The 19,851-nt window shown below is 43.2% G+C and overlaps 1 protein-coding gene and 1 long non-coding RNA gene across 2 annotated transcripts in view; one reads left to right on the forward strand and one right to left on the reverse strand.

The window, feature by feature from the left end:
• The window catches only part of LOC143850067 (uncharacterized), a 33,015-nt gene extending 19,307 nt beyond the window's left edge, over positions 1–13,708 (reverse strand). Inside the window, exon 1 of the mRNA XM_077359383.1 lies at positions 13,262–13,708. Coding sequence (XP_077215498.1) covers positions 13,262–13,708 — 447 coding nt within the window. The remainder of the gene's footprint in view (positions 1–13,261) is intronic.
• A 4,030-nt stretch (positions 13,709–17,738) lies between these two features.
• LOC143849630 (uncharacterized) lies at positions 17,739–19,805 on the forward strand. The gene is made up of 3 exons (XR_013235737.1): positions 17,739–17,838; positions 19,099–19,630; positions 19,765–19,805. It is a non-coding gene; the product is annotated as an uncharacterized LOC143849630 (long non-coding RNA).
• The last annotated feature ends 46 nt before the right edge of the window (positions 19,806–19,851 follow it).

Below are 19,851 nucleotides of genomic sequence, written 5' to 3' on the forward strand. Positions count from 1 at the left end.
AAAGAAATGAAAGATATGTCGCCTAAGAATAGCTAGGTTATGAGTGCCATGCCTAATTGGTGTCTAAGTTCTGGTGGACAAGCACATGCATGCTACAGCTAAAGGTATAGGATCTGTACATGAAAATAAGAAAACACAGCAAAATACGCAACACACGACTCAACAAGACAAATCCTAAAATTCTAATGCAGGACTTGACTCGGACCAGGATGGCCATCCATCCTAGCTGCACTACGTATCCCGGCCTCGGGAAGAATCAGAGCCAACGTAGTTCAGTGTCCTATGCTAAACTACAATGCCTAAACCTCTAGGACCGCTATCCTAGACTCGATCAACTAGACTCGACTAGTTTTTAAAGCTTTTTCTGCGATTGCTTAAATTCAAGTGGATTGTGATTTTTAGGACTCTCTATATGTCCTAACTAATGCAGGTTGTTTAGCCTTAAGCTAATGCAGGTGGGCCCTACATCCTATGTGTATCTAGGCTGTGCAACATAAAGAAAACCATGGGCTGACTATATGCTTCCTAGTCTAGCCATCGGTTCGACTAAGTGTCTGACCGATCGACTCGAGGCCTCCTAACTCTAGGGACACTCACACGACAGGACACACCACATCAATACAAATCAAGACCGACTCCTAACTCTAAAACACCCTAAATATCTAGGACAGACTCCTAACTCTAGGGGAAGATCTTTTTGAAAAGGTTTTGAAGTTTTTTGTATTTTTTGGAGGTTTTGAAGTTATGAAAAATGGTGAAAGTTATGAGAAATATTTACAAAAAATGGTGACTGAAAATGGTGAAAGGGTGTAAAAATGGTGTCTAAAAATGGTGACTGAACTCAGGGTGCCAGCAGCACGCCTGAGCTGCCTACGTACCCCTCAGCTAGGGATCAAGCCATCCGTAGTTCGGACGGAAAGATGTGTAAAAATAAAGAGTGAAAATGGTGAGAAGTATAAAAAATGGTGACTGAACTCAGGGTGCCAGCAGCACGCCTGAGCTGCCTACGTACCCCTCAGCTAGGGATCAAGCCATCCGTAGTTCGGACAGAATTCCTAACTACTCTGCACATGACTCAAGATTTTTTGAGATTTTTGATTTTTCAGATGTTTTTGAATTTTTAAGTGTTTTTGAAATGTTTTTGTTGTTTTCAAGTATTTTTGAAATGTTTTTGTTGTTTTCAAGTATTTTTGAAATGTTTTTGTTGTTTTTTTGACACCAGAGAATAAAATCCTATCATCATAAGGGTAGGGAGACTTCTGGAATCCCGCAAAGGTTGGACATCATCCTATACTTTGCGGGGGAACGAACAGGAAAATAACTCGGCAAGGGTTGGACAGCATCCTATACCTTGCCGGAGCGGGTAAAGATCACGACTTGATGAGAGGATGGACAGAATCCTAACCCCTATGATGATAGGAAAAATTCCTGGACTGACTGAAGGACTGACTCCTGTGCTGAAGACTGTTATAATTACTATTTATAATTACTATACAAGATTACTATTCAAAAATACTATTCATAATTACTATTTATAGGTACTATTCAAAACTACTATTCATAATTACTATTTATAAGTACTATTCAAAACTACTATTCATAATTACTATTTATAAGTACTATTCAAAACTACTATTCATAGTAGGACCCGCTGATGTGGGACCCGCTGTTGTGGGACCCGCTGATGTGGGACCCGCTGATGTGGGACCCGCTGATGTGTGACCTGCTGTGGGACCCGCCGATGTGGGACCCATTGATGTGGGACCCGCTGTGGGACCCACTGATGTGGGACCCGCTGTGGGACCCGCTGTTGTGGGACCCTCTGTGGGACCTACTGATGTGGGACCCGCTGTGGGACCCGCTTGGGACCCGCTGATGTGGGACCCGCTTGGGACCCGCTGATGTGGGACCCGCTGTGGGACCCGCTTGATGTGGGACCCGCTGTTGTGGGACCCGCTGCGGGACCCGCTGTTGTGGGACCCGCTGATGTGGGACCCACTGCTGTGGGACCCACTGCTGTGGGACCCACTGCTGTGGGACCCACTGTTGTGGGACCCGTTGTGGGACCCGCTGGGACCCGCTGTGGGACCTACTGATGTGGGACCCGCTGTAGGACCCGTTGTGGGACCCACTGTGGGACTCGTGTAGTGCAAAGAATGAATAATTAAAAAAAAAAAAAAAATGAACTTACGCCACAAGAGATCCAAGAAGGTGTTGACAGAGTCGTGCTTGTGTGGGGCCCGCTGATGTGGGACCCGCTGATGTGGGACCCGCTGATGTGGGACCCGCTGGAGGTGGGGCCCGCTGGAGGTGGGGTGGAGGAGATGTGGATGCCGGTGGAGCTCCGGTGGTTGGTTGGGAGGATGTCGGAGAAGGTGGTGGTGATCGGTGGATGGCCGGTCGGAAATGGGTTTGGCCTCGCCGGATTCCGGCTGGGTTGCCGGAGGAGAAGACTCTCTCTCTCTCTCTCTCTCTCTCTCTCTCTACAGATCTCTCCTCTCTCTCTCTCTCCCCTCTGCAGATCTCTCTCTCTCTCTCTCTCCTCTTTCTCTTTTTTTTCCTCTCTGGTTCCCTCCTCTGGTTCTCCTGTGCGAGAGATCAAGCTCTCCTCTTGAGTGGGGAGACTCATCATGAGGAGAGCAATCATCATTTATTTTTTGTCCCCCTCTTGTCCCCCCCCATTTCCCATTTCTTTGCAAAATAATAAATAACAAAATAAAAAAAAATTTTCAAATGGCATTGGATGCCATGCGAAAACCAAAACCACTCATTACGCCCACTTTAAAAACAAAGAAAATGATGACTGTCCTTATTCTCTCTTTGACCACATAAGCGGGTCCCACAACAGCGGGCCCCACACAAGCGGGCCCCACGCAAGCAGGTCCCACATCAGCGGGCCCCACATCAGCAGGTCCCACACAAACGGGCCCCACAAAAGCGGGCCCCACAAAAGCGGGTCCCACACAGGCGGGTCCCACACAAACGGGTCCCACACAAGCGGGCCCCACATTCTCTTTTGCTCGGATTAATTTCATTCATTTTCCGTCTGACCTCGGGATTTTATTCGAATATGCGGGTTTAGGGCCTTGTCAAAATGGGGTGTCTACAGATGCCCCTCTTTGGCAGAGTGTGCTTGTCGCGCGAATGTCAAAGCTGAACAGACAACACATTTTGACTGGCCCAAAATTTATTTTACAAAGATTGAACTCGTGGAGGGAATAGATGTCTCAGGGGTCTCACTCGAATTGGAGGGAAGGGATGCCTCAGGGGTTTTGAATGAAAAGGATTTTGATTATTGGCTTGATGCTCTCAAAGATGCTCTCAGAGAGACTTTCGTTTTAAAATTTCACATTCAACATGACTTAATATTAATTTGGTGAAATGCTGGACACATAACTCAGCATTCAAAACATATTGGTGAGATAGCCTCCCACCAGAGAAATAACTCGAGTAACACATCGGTCACACTCGAGTAACACATCGGTCACACAGGTATTCCTGACTCCGCACTTGGGTGACAGCACACTGTGGAACGACGGACCATGACTTGACAACAAAATAACTAGAGAGAGTTGTTGTCCAGCTTTTCACCAAATTAGACAAGGAAGAACAACAGTTGAATGAAAATTTTGATCAGGGGTCCATGGTAATAAGCCATGAAGAGCCTTGCAGAAAACGAGGGTCCACGGTGGTGAACCGTGAAGAGCCAAGCAAACGGGAATCGAGGGTCCATGGTAGTAAGCCACGAAGAGCCTCGCGGAACGAAATTTATTTATATTTTTTTATTTTTAGGAAACTAGAAATCGAGGGTCCACGGCAACAAACCGCGAAGAGCCAAGCCATAATCCGGGGTCCGTGGTAATAAGCCACGAAGAACCTTGCAAGAAAGATATTGAGTGATTAATGGATTAGAAAAACTGAGAATCAAGGGTTCATAGCCATAAGCTATGAAGAGCCAAGAAGTAATCGAGGGTCCACGGTGACCAGCCGTGAAGAGCCACGCAATGAATCTAGGGTCCATGGCAAGAAACCATGAAGAGCCCAGCAGAAAGGAATTTAGGGTCCACGGCAATACTCCGTGAAGAGCCAAACATTGAATTTGGGGTCCATGACAATAAGCCATGAAGAGCCCAACATGCAGAAACAAATGATATGTAAAAGATATGAATGGAATGACTATGAATAGTGGGTCCATGATATTTCTGGAAGGACATATCACGAAGAGCCAATCGGGGAGCATGGGTCCATAGTATACCTGAATGGTAGACCATGAAGAGCCAAGAAGTAATCGAGGGTCCACGGCAACAAACCGTGAAGAGCCACGCAATGAATCTAAGGTCCATGGTAAGAAACCATGAAGAGCCCAGCAGAAAGGAATCAAGGGTCCACGGCAATACTCCGTGAAGAGCCAAACATTGAATTTGGGGTCCATGACAATAAGCCATGAAGAGCCCAACATGCAGAAACAAATGACATGTAAAAGATATGAATGGAATGACTATGAATAGTGGGTCCATGATATTTCTGGAAGGACATATCACGAAGAGCCAATCGGGGAGCATGGGTCCATAGTATACCTGAATGGTAGACCATGAAGAGCCAAGAAGTAATCGAGGGTCCACGGCAACAAACCGTGAAGAGCCACGCAATGAATCTAAGGTCCATGGCAAGAAACCATGAAGAGCCTAGAATGAAATTTGGGGTCCATGACAATAAGCCACGAAGAGCCCAACAAGAATAACAAGTAATGGAGATGAATGAAATGAGCATGGAGAGCGGGTCCATGATATATCCTAAAGGACAGATCACGAAGAGCCATTCAGGGAGCAAGGGTCCATGATGTGCCTGCCTGACAAACCACGAAGAGCCTTGGAAGGACAGTGATATTGCTGAGAATTGATTGATTTCGAATGATGATTTTTTTTTTTTAGACTGATTGCCTCTTGCCGAGGAAATTGGGAGTATGAGTTCCTTGCTGAGAATTGGACTCAGATAACTTGCAGGGATTTGGATATTGACCATTTCTTCTGAGAGAACTGAATTCTGCTGGAGATTGAAGGCTGCGCGAGCAAATTCTAGACTCCGCTTGGGAAACTGATTTTCTTAGAGAATTGACTCTTCTGAAGAGAGGACTCAACTGAGGAGTTTAGAGGTTAGGCTTGAGATGTGCTTGTACCCCTCTTATCCTTACTTGCTTGAGACATTGTTACTGATTGCCTTTGTGCGCTTGACATCTTTTATGACGCAAGTCATAAAAGATGCCCCTAGTATATTGTGTTTCCATGACAGGAGTTTTAAGAAGGCAAGACAATGATGGTTGAAGAAAAGATGTTTCGTTTCATGAAGGCTTGAGGATGCAAAGTTTTTTTTTTTTTTTTTTTTTTTTTTTTGTATGGAGAGAATAGGACAATAACCATGATGGCTGAGTCTGAAAATCTCTTCTTTCGCATGGCTCACTTTTGGAGGCTTAAGGTCTCGGGTAGGTTTGAACAAGATGTCTCCCGCCCCTTCTAATACCTAAACCAGGATTTACTCTGAATTTTCTTCGCATTTTGGAGGACACACTCCCATTCTTCCAGCACCTGACAGTTTGGACTTTGCAAGGAAAGGGAACACAAATATGAAGGAGGAACAGATTTCCAAGGACTCAATCAAAGAAGACTCTTATTGCTCGAAGGACTCGACTCGCTTTCGACTTCGCTCTTGGATCTGATGTGTCATTTTTTAAGGGTATGGCTTAGTCACTCTTAGAGTATTTCGAAGACCGTGTCAAGAGGCACTACTCTCCTTTTTCGGTGTTTAGGTCATGGTTATTATCCCTTTTGGATTGCTCGGTTTCAATGCCCCAGTTTAGAGGAATGTTAAAGTAAGCTTGCTGGCACTACTTGGACCCCGAGATTTTACGCTGGTTGAAGGCTGTTTCTCCATCTCAATGATTCGCTTTTTTGTTGGAAGTCATTGCCATTGATCAGATTGCCTTTTCAGGTTTTCAATCTGACGGACCGCTTGCCCTAACTTTTGCCTGGTTCGCCCTTTCGGGTTTTCAATCCAGCGGGCCTGCTACCCTAACTTTTGCCTAAGCCGACTTTTCAGTTGTCAACTTAGCGGGTGAATGACCCTAAATTTTGCCTAGACCGCCCTCTCGGGTTTTCAGCCTAGCGGGTCTTCAGACTCCATCGTTTTTTTTTTTTTTTGACTTTGAACCTCTGCTTGTTCATCAGAAGGACCTTCTAGGCGGGATTGGGTTCAAAAGGGTTGGATATTTCCTTTGGATTTCAAAGTTTCAACCGAACCTGGATTGGTCAGGTTGCCTAAGTACCCCAAAAATGGAGGATCAGGTCCGCGTAGTTTGCTGGGGTTTGGCACAGAATGATTTGGTTTTTAGCTCAAAGGTTGAAAGGGAATAATTTGACTTTTATTCCAAAGGTGGACCGAACCTGGATGGATCAGGTTGCCTACGTACCCTGTAGAAAGGGATCAGGTCAGACGTAGTTCGGGTCGAAATGCCCCTGGTTTGCGGGTGTTTGAAAAGAATGTTTGATTTTGTTGAGGCTCGAAGGTGTTCGCAAAAGGATTTTTTTAAACTTGGGATTTGTGGCGTTTAAGGCTCTGGCGTCCAAGGATGACCTTCTGATGTTTTGGCATACAAGCTTCTTGAATGGCTAAGGTTCAATGGCTTTGAACTTTTTTTTTTTTTAGGAGTCTGGCGGCATTTCCTGGCAAGACTTCATCTGCACTGTGCAAGCTAGACTGATTGAATTCCCACTTTGTCTTTGAGATCTTGCACTGATATTTGGGATTCTACGACTCTGGGTCCTCTCTGAATGCTGGATCCTCTCTGAATGCTGAAGATTTTGAAATCTTTCAATCTATTTATCAGCTCTGCTTTTTGAGATTCTGACGCTCTCGAGAAGTTGACGTGGGGCATGCTCCCTTCTTCTTTCTTCTCTGGATTCTATCCTTTTTTTCTTATTGGATGTCGGGGAGGCCCCTACTCCTTGAATGCTCTAACTTGAAATTCCATCGGAATGTATAGCCCAAGTATTCTTTTTGGGGTTCATGTTCTATGCTCATGACTTTGTTGTCCGAAAGTCTTCTCTCAATTTTTCATTAACTTCACTTGATATCTAGTATTCTTCGTTTGAAATTTTCGCTTTTTCGACCCGATGTCTGAAGCTGAGGGTGACTCACGTTGAACAGTGTCAAGACACGCTTCCGGTTTATCCTCATAGGACCAAGCAACACTTATTTGAACCCTCTAAATAGATTTATCGATTCTTTGCGCTCTTCGGGAGATTTTGCCAATCCTTATTTCCCGAGTTTCGGATTTGGATACCACTATCCACGGTATCGATTTCATCTTCGAGTGGCTTTGCTCGACGCTCTTCCCCTCGTTTGATCAGCTTTCAAATCTCGAGGAGAATTTCATCGGCATCCTCGTCTGAGGAGGGTGTCTTAATTTGTTTATTAACATTAGATCCAAGAGTGAACATATACAAGAATACTGACGACACGGGAATCAAATGTTCGTTGCATTGAATGTTTGAAGTACATACATTGATTTTTGACGTGCCACGATAGGCTCTCCATCAAATTCAACAAAAGATGGGACATTGGCTCACAATGAGAGAGACCACAAAACACGACATACTTGGAATTGATATTGACATGGTTAGACTTACCAACTTTGACAGGAGGGTCGGTATACACACTTCAAAGCAAATTTCAAAGATGGGACACTTCATCGGAGGCAACGGATTGGCGCTGAAAGTTCAAGGGCAACGTGCCTTCATTAATGAGGATAATGATTTGAGAGAGCAATCCTGGAGTTAGAATCTCAGAAGGGAGGGCCTCTCAAGTTTCTGTTGACCCAGCTCAAATTGTTCTTTAGCACCTGACAATGGCAAGGCTTTCTCTGGTATGATATTTTCAAGGAGTTCAAGCTCTGACATTTTTCTTTTTCCTTCCCAATTATTTTCCAGCCCAGAGGTGGTACAGGTAAAGGTGGTAAGATATATGAAGGGTTGAATGGGTGAAATGGTTCCCATGGTGGGTGTAGGAGGTGCAACACGGTTAGGTGTAGGGTTCTTGGAAGCACTTGAGTTCAAGAAGAATGAGGGGATCCCTGTCTATCAGGTCTTGAATGTCATCATCGTCTCTCTCATTTCTGTCAAGATGAGATTTTCAGTGTACTCGGCCATCTGGGCAATGTGAGAGGAAAAAGGTACAGCAGACTGGCTAGACCAAGCGAGTTTAGAAATGAAAGCTCTTTTGGGGTTGATGGCAGACGAGTGACTAAGACTCCTTTCATGGACACCACAAACACTAAGCTCAATGAGAATTAATCACATGGTAATGCAATGCGCAAGTTGAGACAAAAGGTAGCACCAATACATCCTTCCTTTGGGTAAAATCCGACAGCATAACAATTGTACATAAAGATGTGGTACGGCAAGTACATGGTTTGTCAACAAGCCAAAAAGGATGATGATCACACTCAAGGTATTTGGAGAAAATTCGACAGCATAACGGCTATACCAGGAGATGTGGTAAGGTAAGCACATAGTTTGTCAATGAACCCAAAAGGATAATGATTACGTTCAAGGGTTCTGAAAAGAATCAGCAGCATGACGGCTATACTAGGAGGGTCTCAGCAACTAAACATGAAGAGTATGCCGTCATGATCAAGATAAAGCAGGGCTCTCAGCAAGAACACACACTCCGATAATGATAATGGCAAGATAGACTCACAATCGACATGTGGAACACGGTCTGATCAGGATCAATCAAATGATCAAGCTCACGGAAGACAGATCATGACTAAAAGAGCCAAGAATCTGATGATAATCCACAGAATGGATAGATGGGGAAAAATTGATTAGATTAGAAGGAAACCTAACTAAGAAGCAAGCCCTAATCTAATAATAAATATATACATATATATATATATATATATACATCCTAACCAGGGGCACCAACCCTAGTCTAACTAGCGGAGTCAAGGAAGTCTCGACTCAAGACAGACTGATGAGTGTACTAGGACCGTTGTAGCCATGTCAAAATGAACTACCCTAGTCTACAAAGGGGACAAAGCTCCTAACTCTAGGCTCCACACGTGTGAGCAACACATGTTCGTCCTATATGAGTACATATATATAGTGTCCTAGCAAGGGTTCCCTAATTTTGGTTCTAAAGGGAGCAACTAATATATATACATAATATAATGAAATGAAAGTAGGGCCCAGGCATTTCTGCAGGGTACTATGCCTATGACCATACCCTTGATGTATAACGCCAGCACACCCGGCATTATACAGAGTATGTTCATTGCTCATCGGCTGCTGTAGAACACCAGCACACCCAGTGTCTACGGCTGCAGCTCCGGCGCATAGCTAGGAAATAGATACAACGGCTCCCATCTGGTGCGCGTCATATCTATTCCCTGAGGCCAATAAGGAAAATAATGAAAGAAATAAAGAATATGACAATGCATGATGTGCAGTGTGTGAATCCCTTGTTTTATTTACGCACCTACTTGGTGCCCCTGGATTTCTAACGATAAAGTTCCCATTTAACTCGATTTTGGCCCAAATTTCCTCAAAATTAGTAACAATGGCATTTTTACAGAGTTAGGCAATGTTTCAAGAAATCCCCAGCAGAGTCGCCAGCCTGTGGACCCAGATCCGGGACGGGCGTGAGGGGACGGGCCCCCGCGCGAGTCTCTCTAGATCGTCCACGTGAAGGAGAGCCCCACCAAGGAACTCTCGAAAGAGTGCCCCTCACAGCATGAGCGGCGATGTAAAGTGAGATACCTCTCGATTCGGGGACTAGCCCAGATTCGAGGCGTACCTTAAACAAAGAAGAGTCGCCATCCAAGGAAGTGGGCCCTGGATCCCATGCTGTGCTCTGTTGCAACGGATAACCAGAGATATAAAATAGGGTTCGTGCCTGATGACGAATGGGGAAGGGATTAGGCGCCCCCAATTCGCCCAAGTGCTAGCACCTGGTCTCTCATGCCATTTATTATTAATTTTGAAGAGTTTTGGGAGAAAATCATGCGAAATGGGAACGGATATCCCCGAGATAACGTCTAGCTAATCATGCATGTCTCAGAGATGAATAAGAAGCACACACAAAAGAAATGAAAGATATGTCGCCTAAGAATAGCTAGGTTATGAGTGCCATGCCTAATTGGTGTCTAAGTTCTGGTGGACAAGCACATGCATGCTACAGCTAAAGGTATAGGATCTGTACATGAAAATAAGAAAACACAGCAAAATACGCAACACACGACTCAACAAGACAAATCCTAAAATTCTAATGCAGGACTTGACTCGGACCAGGATGGCCATCCATCCTAGCTGCACTACGTATCCCGGCCTCGGGAAGAATCAGAGCCAACGTAGTTCAGTGTCCTATGCTAAACTACAATGCCTAAACCTCTAGGACCGCTATCCTAGACTCGATCAACTAGACTCGACTAGTTTTTAAAGCTTTTTCTGCGATTGCTTAAATTCAAGTGGATTGTGATTTTTAGGACTCTCTATATGTCCTAACTAATGCAGGTTGTTTAGCCTTAAGCTAATGCAGGTGGGCCCTACATCCTATGTGTATCTAGGCTGTGCAACATAAAGAAAACCATGGGCTGACTATATGCTTCCTAGTCTAGCCATCGGTTCGACTAAGTGTCTGACCGATCGACTCGAGGCCTCCTAACTCTAGGGACACTCACACGACAGGACACACCACATCAATACAAATCAAGACCGACTCCTAACTCTAAAATACCCTAAATATCTAGGACAGACTCCTAACTCTAGGGGAAGATCTTTTTGAAAAGGTTTTGAAGTTTTTTGTATTTTTTGGAGGTTTTGAAGTTATGAAAAATGGTGAAAGTTATGAGAAATATTTACAAAAAATGGTGACTGAAAATGGTGAAAGGGTGTAAAAATGGTGTCTAAAAATGGTGACTGAACTCAGGGTGCCAGCAGCACGCCTGAGCTGCCTACGTACCCCTCAGCTAGGGATCAAGCCATCCGTAGTTCGGACGGAAAGATGTGTAAAAATAAAGAGTGAAAATGGTGAGAAGTATAAAAAATGGTGACTGAACTCAGGGTGCCAGCAGCACGCCTGAGCTGCCTACGTACCCCTCAGCTAGGGATCAAGCCATCCGTAGTTCGGACAGAATTCCTAACTACTCTGCACATGACTCAAGATTTTTTGAGATTTTTGATTTTTCAGATGTTTTTGAATTTTTAAGTGTTTTTGAAATGTTTTTGTTGTTTTCAAGTATTTTTGAAATGTTTTTGTTGTTTTCAAGTATTTTTGAAATGTTTTTGTTGTTTTTTTGACACCAGAGAATAAAATCCTATCATCATAAGGGTAGGGAGACTTCTGGAATCCCGCAAAGGTTGGACATCATCCTATACTTTGCGGGGGAACGAACAGGAAAATAACTCGGCAAGGGTTGGACAGCATCCTATACCTTGCCGGAGCGGGTAAAGATCACGACTTGATGAGAGGATGGACAGAATCCTAACCCCTATGATGATAGGAAAAATTCCTGGACTGACTGAAGGACTGACTCCTGTGCTGAAGACTGTTATAATTACTATTTATAATTACTATACAAGATTACTATTCAAAAATACTATTCATAATTACTATTTATAGGTACTATTCAAAACTACTATTCATAATTACTATTTATAAGTACTATTCAAAACTACTATTCATAATTACTATTTATAAGTACTATTCAAAACTACTATTCATAGTAGGACCCGCTGATGTGGGACCCGCTGTTGTGGGACCCGCTGATGTGGGACCCGCTGATGTGGGACCCGCTGATGTGTGACCTGCTGTGGGACCCGCCGATGTGGGACCCATTGATGTGGGACCCGCTGTGGGACCCACTGATGTGGGACCCGCTGTGGGACCCGCTGTTGTGGGACCCTCTGTGGGACCTACTGATGTGGGACCCGCTGTGGGACCCGCTTGATGTGGGACCCGCTGTTGTGGGACCCGCTGCGGGACCCGCTGTTGTGGGACCCGCTGATGTGGGACCCACTGCTGTGGGACCCACTGCTGTGGGACCCACTGCTGTGGGACCCACTGCTGTGGGACCCACTGTTGTGGGACCCGTTGTGGGACCCGCTGGGACCCGCTGTGGGACCTACTGATGTGGGACCCGCTGTAGGACCCGTTGTGGGACCCACTGTGGGACTCGTGTAGTGCAAAGAATGAATAATTAAAAAAAAAAAAAAAATGAACTTACGCCACAAGAGATCCAAGAAGGTGTTGACAGAGTCGTGCTTGTGTGGGGCCCGCTGATGTGGGACCCGCTGATGTGGGACCCGCTGATGTGGGACCCGCTGGAGGTGGGGCCCGCTGGAGGTGGGGTGGAGGAGATGTGGATGCCGGTGGAGCTCCGGTGGTTGGTTGGGAGGATGTCGGAGAAGGTGGTGGTGATCGGTGGATGGCCGGTCGGAAATGGGTTTGGCCTCGCCGGATTCCGGCTGGGTTGCCGGAGGAGAAGACTCTCTCTCTCTCTCTCTCTCTCTCTCTCTCTACAGATCTCTCCTCTCTCTCTCTCTCCCCTCTGCAGATCTCTCTCTCTCTCTCTCTCCTCTTTCTCTTTTTTTTCCTCTCTGGTTCCCTCCTCTGGTTCTCCTGTGCGAGAGATCAAGCTCTCCTCTTGAGTGGGGAGACTCATCATGAGGAGAGCAATCATCATTTATTTTTTGTCCCCCTCTTGTCCCCCCCCATTTCCCATTTCTTTGCAAAATAATAAATAACAAAATAAAAAAAAAATTTCAAATGGCATTGGATGCCATGCGAAAACCAAAACCACTCATTACGCCCACTTTAAAAACAAAGAAAATGATGACTGTCCTTATTCTCTCTTTGACCACATAAGCGGGTCCCACAACAGCGGGCCCCACACAAGCGGGCCCCACGCAAGCAGGTCCCACATCAGCGGGCCCCACATCAGCAGGTCCCACACAAACGGGCCCCACAAAAGCGGGCCCCACAAAAGCGGGTCCCACACAGGCGGGTCCCACACAAACGGGTCCCACACAAGCGGGCCCCACATTCTCTTTTGCTCGGATTAATTTCATTCATTTTCCGTCTGACCTCGGGATTTTATTCGAATATGCGGGTTTAGGGCCTTGTCAAAATGGGGTGTCTACAGATGTGGTGTGTCCCTTGATGGAGGTAATATGAACAACTCTTGCAGTTTGAGCACAGCACATAGAACCTTGTTAAAATACTTCGAAACAGTGGCCCCTGACCGTCTAATGGATGCTCTAATAGTACGGTTCCTTTGGCTGTGGGCAATTACTTGTAAGAAAATCGCCACTTGTTCCTCAACACAACAGTGTATTGTGTCTTCAAGTAGGACCGTGTTTCTAAATATCGATACGAAGCTGCGGAAGCACCGAACATCCATTCGCAGAAGCACAATACAATGATTCTCTGCATTCGTAACACGTGTAACAAATGTCCTACGAGTTTCGTACTCACTTTCATAAGGGCCCCTTGTCATATTTTCCTCAACGTAAAGTCTAACCCTAACCGTCGCTGTAGCTACCGCAGCCATTACTAGAGCTACAGCTCGAATAATCAGTGTCCTCCTATTTGGTAGTTCTCGAGGCATGATAATCGATGGTAGTCCTATATGACCAACACCAAACCACCAAGACATTATAACCGACCACACAAGAAAAGCACAAAAAAACTAAAAAGCTCTACAAACAAGCTGTAAAACATCAAATTAGTACCTTAAACCAACAAAACAAGCTCGGGTTTTTAATGAAAACCAAAACAAAATGTACAACACCCATCCACCCACATATCACCAACACCCATCCACCCACAACCAAGCCATTATATCATAATCCAACAACGAAGCCACCCATAGAAATGTACAACACCCATCCACCCACATATCACCAACACCCATCCACCCACAACCAAGTCATTATATCAGAACCCAACAACGAAGCCACCCATAGAAATGAACAACACCCATTCACCCACATATCACCAACACCCATCCACCCACAACCAAGCCATTATATCATAACCCAACAACCAAGCCACCCACAAAAATGTACAACACCTATCCAAGAACTGAAACCAAAATCAGAGAATTAACCCCAAAATCTGCAACCCCATTGCAAATACCCCAAAAAATCCGAACCAAAATGTAGAAAAAGACCAAAAAAAACTTCAAATCAGTTAAATAAGATCAACACCCACAAGTACCAATGAAACAAAACACCCACACCCACAACCACCTCAAAGAGGGTTTTTGCAAACAAGATCGAAGAGGGTTTTTGCAAAAAAAAAATCCGAAGATGGAGACCCATTTCAACAGTAATGGAGGCCCAACCACATATCATCAACACCTCCAAAACACCTACATATCATAAACACCCACAACCACATAGAAAAGATGAAATAGAAACCCAAAAACACGAAAAAATGGAAAACCCACAGTCTCTTCAAATCCGACAAAATGAAAGGGAAAAACCCAAATCCGATTTCGAGATGAGATCTGAACCAAAAATGGTTCAAAACCAAACCCAAAACCCTACAGATCTGCTAATTTTGAGATGAAAAACAGTAAAAAAAAATACAACCCTAAAGAGAGAGAGACAGAGAGAGGGAGAGAGGGAGAAGGGAGAGAGGGTTACCTAGCCGGAAAATGACACCTTTCCGCTCACAGAGTTCGTCGGAGGCGAGACACAGATGGATCTAAAACCGAAAAAAAGCTACGAGTGAGAGAGAGAGAGAGAGAGAGAGAGAGAGAGAGAGAGAGAGAGCGAGATAGGAGGGAGAGAGAGGTACCTTGCCGGACGGGAAGGAGGTTGCCGGAGTCTCTCTTCTCACCGGAGAAGATGAGAATGGCAGAGGGTTGGGTTTGGGTTTCTGCTTGTGAAGAAGTTGTGCCCGATGTATTTTCCTCCGCGGGAAAGGAAAATGAAATCGCGCCTATTTGGGAGGAAACGAAGTCTCGTGTTAGCGAGAAAATAGAAATTCCACGTATTTCTTTTCACATTACCACCTAGATAAATATGCTTTCTTGAGAGAGCAAGTGAACATCCAATTGTACGTTTCTCGGGAAAAAAAACGCTATATTCCTTTCTTTTCTCACCGCAGGAGCGCAAGTGAACAGGCCCGTAACTTTTTAAACATTAGGGGTTAAGTTGAATGTGTCAGAAACCACAGGGGGTCTAAGTGTATTTTTCCCTAATAAATATGATGTACCATATGTGAATAAAACCTATGTGGAATGCTAAGAACAAGCGGTTCTTAGCCGCTTAAATAGAAGCGGATGCTCATTGGACCACGTGTAATATGAAAAAGTAAAGTTACGTACGTAATAAATAACCTCTCCCTCGCCCCTCCCTCGCTAATTGTGAAAAAAGGGAGAATACGAGGCTTAGACTTTACATAGTAGAAATCTGTTCCATGTTCTCTTGGATTGAAGAACCTATTGGGCTATTTTTATGGGCTCTGTAAGTCATTCAGAGGCTGATCCAAGTGGTTGTGACGACAGAGGAAAAGATCTGGAATGAAGTCCCGAGACCAAGAATCGGATACTTCCCCCAAAATCATTTGAAGTTTTCTCAGTGGGCTCATTGCATTTTGCCACAAAATGCAATAAACCCATTGAAAATTCAAAGCCTTTGCATAAATCAATAACTTAATTTGATGACATACAAGGAACTAAGGAAGCATGATAGGTTTTCTGCATAATGGGCAAGGAAAACCCAAAAGCATGAAAATGGGCAATTCTCAAACTAATTTCAAATTAACCCACCTACAAGATTTTGTATAAATCTTCATTTAATTTTGAAAATTGTTTTCATGATAACCCCATGATGTTAGAATACAAAGCTCTTTCCCCATTTGTTCTTCCTTTTTATAATCCAGCTCTTCTTTCGTGGGAGGTCCATTTTTCCTTATATCCATCACTTTTGGTGGAAAGATGATGCAACGACGATGAAAACCCATTGCACGGCTGATCAAAGAGTCCTCGAAATGGCCGGACATGGTTGCAACTTGCAAGAAGGGGCCTGAGGGGCGGGGGAGAGAGAGAGAGAGATGGTCATTTACTACTTTCCTTTTTTACTACGTAACTTACTTTACTTTTACTTATTTTACGTTACACATGCTCCAATGAGCATTCACTTCTATTCAAGCGGCTATGAACAAGCATTCCTCAACCACTATTTATATTATTTGAAGACAATGAACAAAATAAATGGTTGGTTCATCTTTAACACACTTGACACACTGCATCTTTCCTTACAGCGAATACATATCCACTTCTAAACTTGGTTTCTAAAACGTAAACCCAATTTATGTCACTATATCATTCCAATAGTTGATATTCAACAAAATGTAAGCCATGATTCACAATACTCTTAAGGTATCTCTATACCATCACTAATGCTTTGTAGTGAGCATTTTTGAACTACCGATGTAGCTACTTAGCCTGCCTACTGCATGGAATATATCATGTCTCGTATAGTTCACTAGGTACATCAAGGTACCTATATTCCAATTGATTCAATCTTCCCCTTTATATTCACATTGCAGAGTTTGCTGTAAATGGAGAACCCTATTTCTCATCCTCTCCCTAGGGTACATACTAGAAATTCTCCTATATTGTGTTCTGAGTTCAATCTTCTGACATTCTTTTCTTCTATTTGTCCAAAATTTTATTTGCGATTTTTGTAATCGTTTGGATTCCTTTCTAATTAAATTGTTTCTATATATGGCTATTATTGTAAACGACCGCCTTCCACATGAATTAGAAGGCCTTTAATGATGAAAAGTAAAATGGTATTTTCGCCGAGTGTAATAAGCTTTCGATAGGGCTGTTTATGGAAAAAATGCAAAAAAATAGCTAAGGAGGGAACCGTTTTGGAAATGTGGATATCAAGAAATTGTTATAGTATGAAAGATTAAATAACGCCACCTCTAATAGCTTAAGCTTTTGGAGTAGCTAGTTGTTTCGCATGGTATAGAGCAAAAGGTCCTGAGTTCAAACCTCCTGGATAGCAAAAATCCACATGCAATGGCTAAACCCAAAAGAGGGGCCGCATGTGCCACGTGTAGGCCAACCCTAAAAAGAGGGGCCACACATGAGGGGGAGTGTTAAAGTATAAAAGATTAAATAATGCCATCTTCAACAGCTTAAGCTTTTGGAGAAGTTGGTAAGTTAACAGAAATCGACCTATTTCCATATGAAATCTGAATTAGTGCTTATATTGTTTATATTGATGTTATAGAAGTCCTCATTTGCCTTTATTTCAAGTACATTTTCGATGGACAATAATGATATTTTTTTTTCAAGATTATAGAGGTCATGTCATCCAATACTCGTATACGAATAATATGAAAAACAAAAAAGATCCTTTGATCTATTCCTTCTATTAATCTTTCTTCTCATTGTGCCAATTTTCTTATTAATTTGTCTTGGGTTTTTATATTTAACATCATAAATGATCTATTCATGATAGATGTAGATGGCCCATGAAATGAAATAAGAGAAACTCTGAAACACCCAACTCTTTGGGTTGTTTTCGTCCACTAGACCTAGCAGAGGGCAATATTGGAAAATTGAGATTATTTATGGGTAAACTAGTAAAATCACCCACAATCTGTATTTTTAGGTATATATACACTTTAGGTCTCCCAATCGATCACTTTTTCTCCAGAGAAAACCCTAGAGAGAGAGAGAAAGATTTGGAGAGGAAACCCTAGAGGGAAGAGAAGATGCCGCACAAGATTTCAAGCAAAGAAGTTCAAGTTTTTAAGGTAAAAAGATTACTTTTAACCATTAACAATGATTATTGACGGTAGATTTGTTAAAGATTTTCGGAAACCACTGAGGTATTGATGAATCTTTAATAAAAGGTCTTTCCCTCATCGTCGAATCCAATTCAGATTGATTTTCGACGATGATCTTGATTCGTGGGGATCTTGGATCACAAAGACTTCTATGAACAGATGTTTAAGGGTCGTTTAAATTAAGAAATACGATCAGTATAGATGTGTGGGAGGTAATATGAATTATCACGGAGGAAGATTAGGGTTTTGGGGAGGAAAACCATCCAAACTGCGAAAACCTGTCAATCTGGAAATTTTTAGAACGCGCTAACGGTCAACCGTGACAGGTTCTGTTCGTTTTTTTAGACTTGGTTTAGGGTCGATTTTGGGGTTTCGATTAACCCTATTAGACATAATAAATATTGATTTAAGATTAATATCATTGATAGATGTCGGATCGACACAGAGTTACGGATCACACGTTCGTAGGGAAGATTAACCGAAATTCTGTGTGTAAGTACCTTATCTCTATACCAGGGTTACTAAAATCTATGTTGTTTCAGTTTATAAACCATGTTAGATTATGTCGCATATCATATTGTTGTGTTTTCGTGATTACGTTTGATGTTGTATTTGATATGTAATCGTGAAAGCATGTTTTGTGATAAAGTCATGATTTGGCATGTTGTTTTATGAAAATTTGGATCAAACATGTGTTCATGTTCTACATTGGGAAGTTGTTGCTTTGGTTACACAAGATTATACTGTTAGATTCTTAGAATTGGTTTGGCATTTGGGTCATAGTTGACTATGCATATTATTTGGCTAGCTACGTGCTTGGGAAAGCTCCCGTGGTACCTTTGGTATTGTCACCTGCCAGTGGGGTTGGACTAGTTCTTGTGGTGCCCTGAGCATCGTTACCTGCCAGTTGGGGCTGTGGCACTGGCCGTGACCATGTTAGATCGATCGAGATCTGTTAATTGGTGTTGTGGCATCGTTCGTAGTGAAGCTTGGGAGATACAATTGGTTGATGCGTCGTTTGGTGTTTACTACACCGTGGTTGACTTGCCACTGGAAAAGTTGTTGTTTATCAAGTCTATCTTGATAAATGTTCTCGAACATGTTATGCTGATAATATCCTGCTTTTGTTTATGCTTGTGTTTACTTGCATGCTTTTGATCCACCCATTGTAGTGGTTTGGTTACTTGCCGAGCGTTCGCTCAAACCAATCTTTCTATGTTTTTTCAGATGACAAGGAGATAGATTGTGACGAATAGCGTGGGATTGGGATGAGCGTGGCACAGTTAAAGGATTAGAGCATATTTATTTTATTTGGAGACTTTGGTTGAACAGTTCATTAGTTATTTCATTTACAGTTGGAACTAGTTAATTGGGATTTATTTACGATGGATGGTTGTTATTTATTTTAACTCAACTCAACTCAACTAAGCCTTTGTCCCAAACTAGTTGGGGTCGGCTAATGAATCATTTTAGAAAATTTTCATGAAGAAGGTGAAAGGATCTACCTGGCTAAAATTGACCAAGTCTAATCCTGACACTAGTTGGGTTCTTTACATGGATCATTTTCTTCCATTCTCTCATATCCAAGGTCATGTTCTCTGTTATGTTCCTAGCCCTCAAGTCTTTCCTCACTGTTTCTACCCAAGTTGTTTTCGGTCTGCCGCTTGCCTCAGATTACTCCATCAACTTGGCACGAGTCACTTCTTCTCATTGGAGCATCCAAAGGCCTACGTTGGATATGCCCAAACCATCTTAAGCGGTGCTCTCTCATCTTCTCCTCAATTGGTTATTTATTTTATGACATTTAATTGAATAAAAGTACTTTAGTTGCTCTGTATATCTGTTTTGTGATACAAGTGATTGTGGAACTACTTAACCTTGTGTCCCGTGCAGGTGAGCCATGGGTGCACGATGCTGTCATTGGGACCTCGGATCCGGTGCGTGACAAACTTGTTACTCTTTTCATTTGTATTTTACTTT

This window comes from Tasmannia lanceolata, unplaced genomic scaffold (genome assembly GCF_043159265.1).
Source record: "Tasmannia lanceolata isolate RefF3 unplaced genomic scaffold, GAP_Taslan_0.1 ptg000018l, whole genome shotgun sequence".
NCBI lineage: Eukaryota > Viridiplantae > Streptophyta > Magnoliopsida > Canellales > Winteraceae > Tasmannia > Tasmannia lanceolata.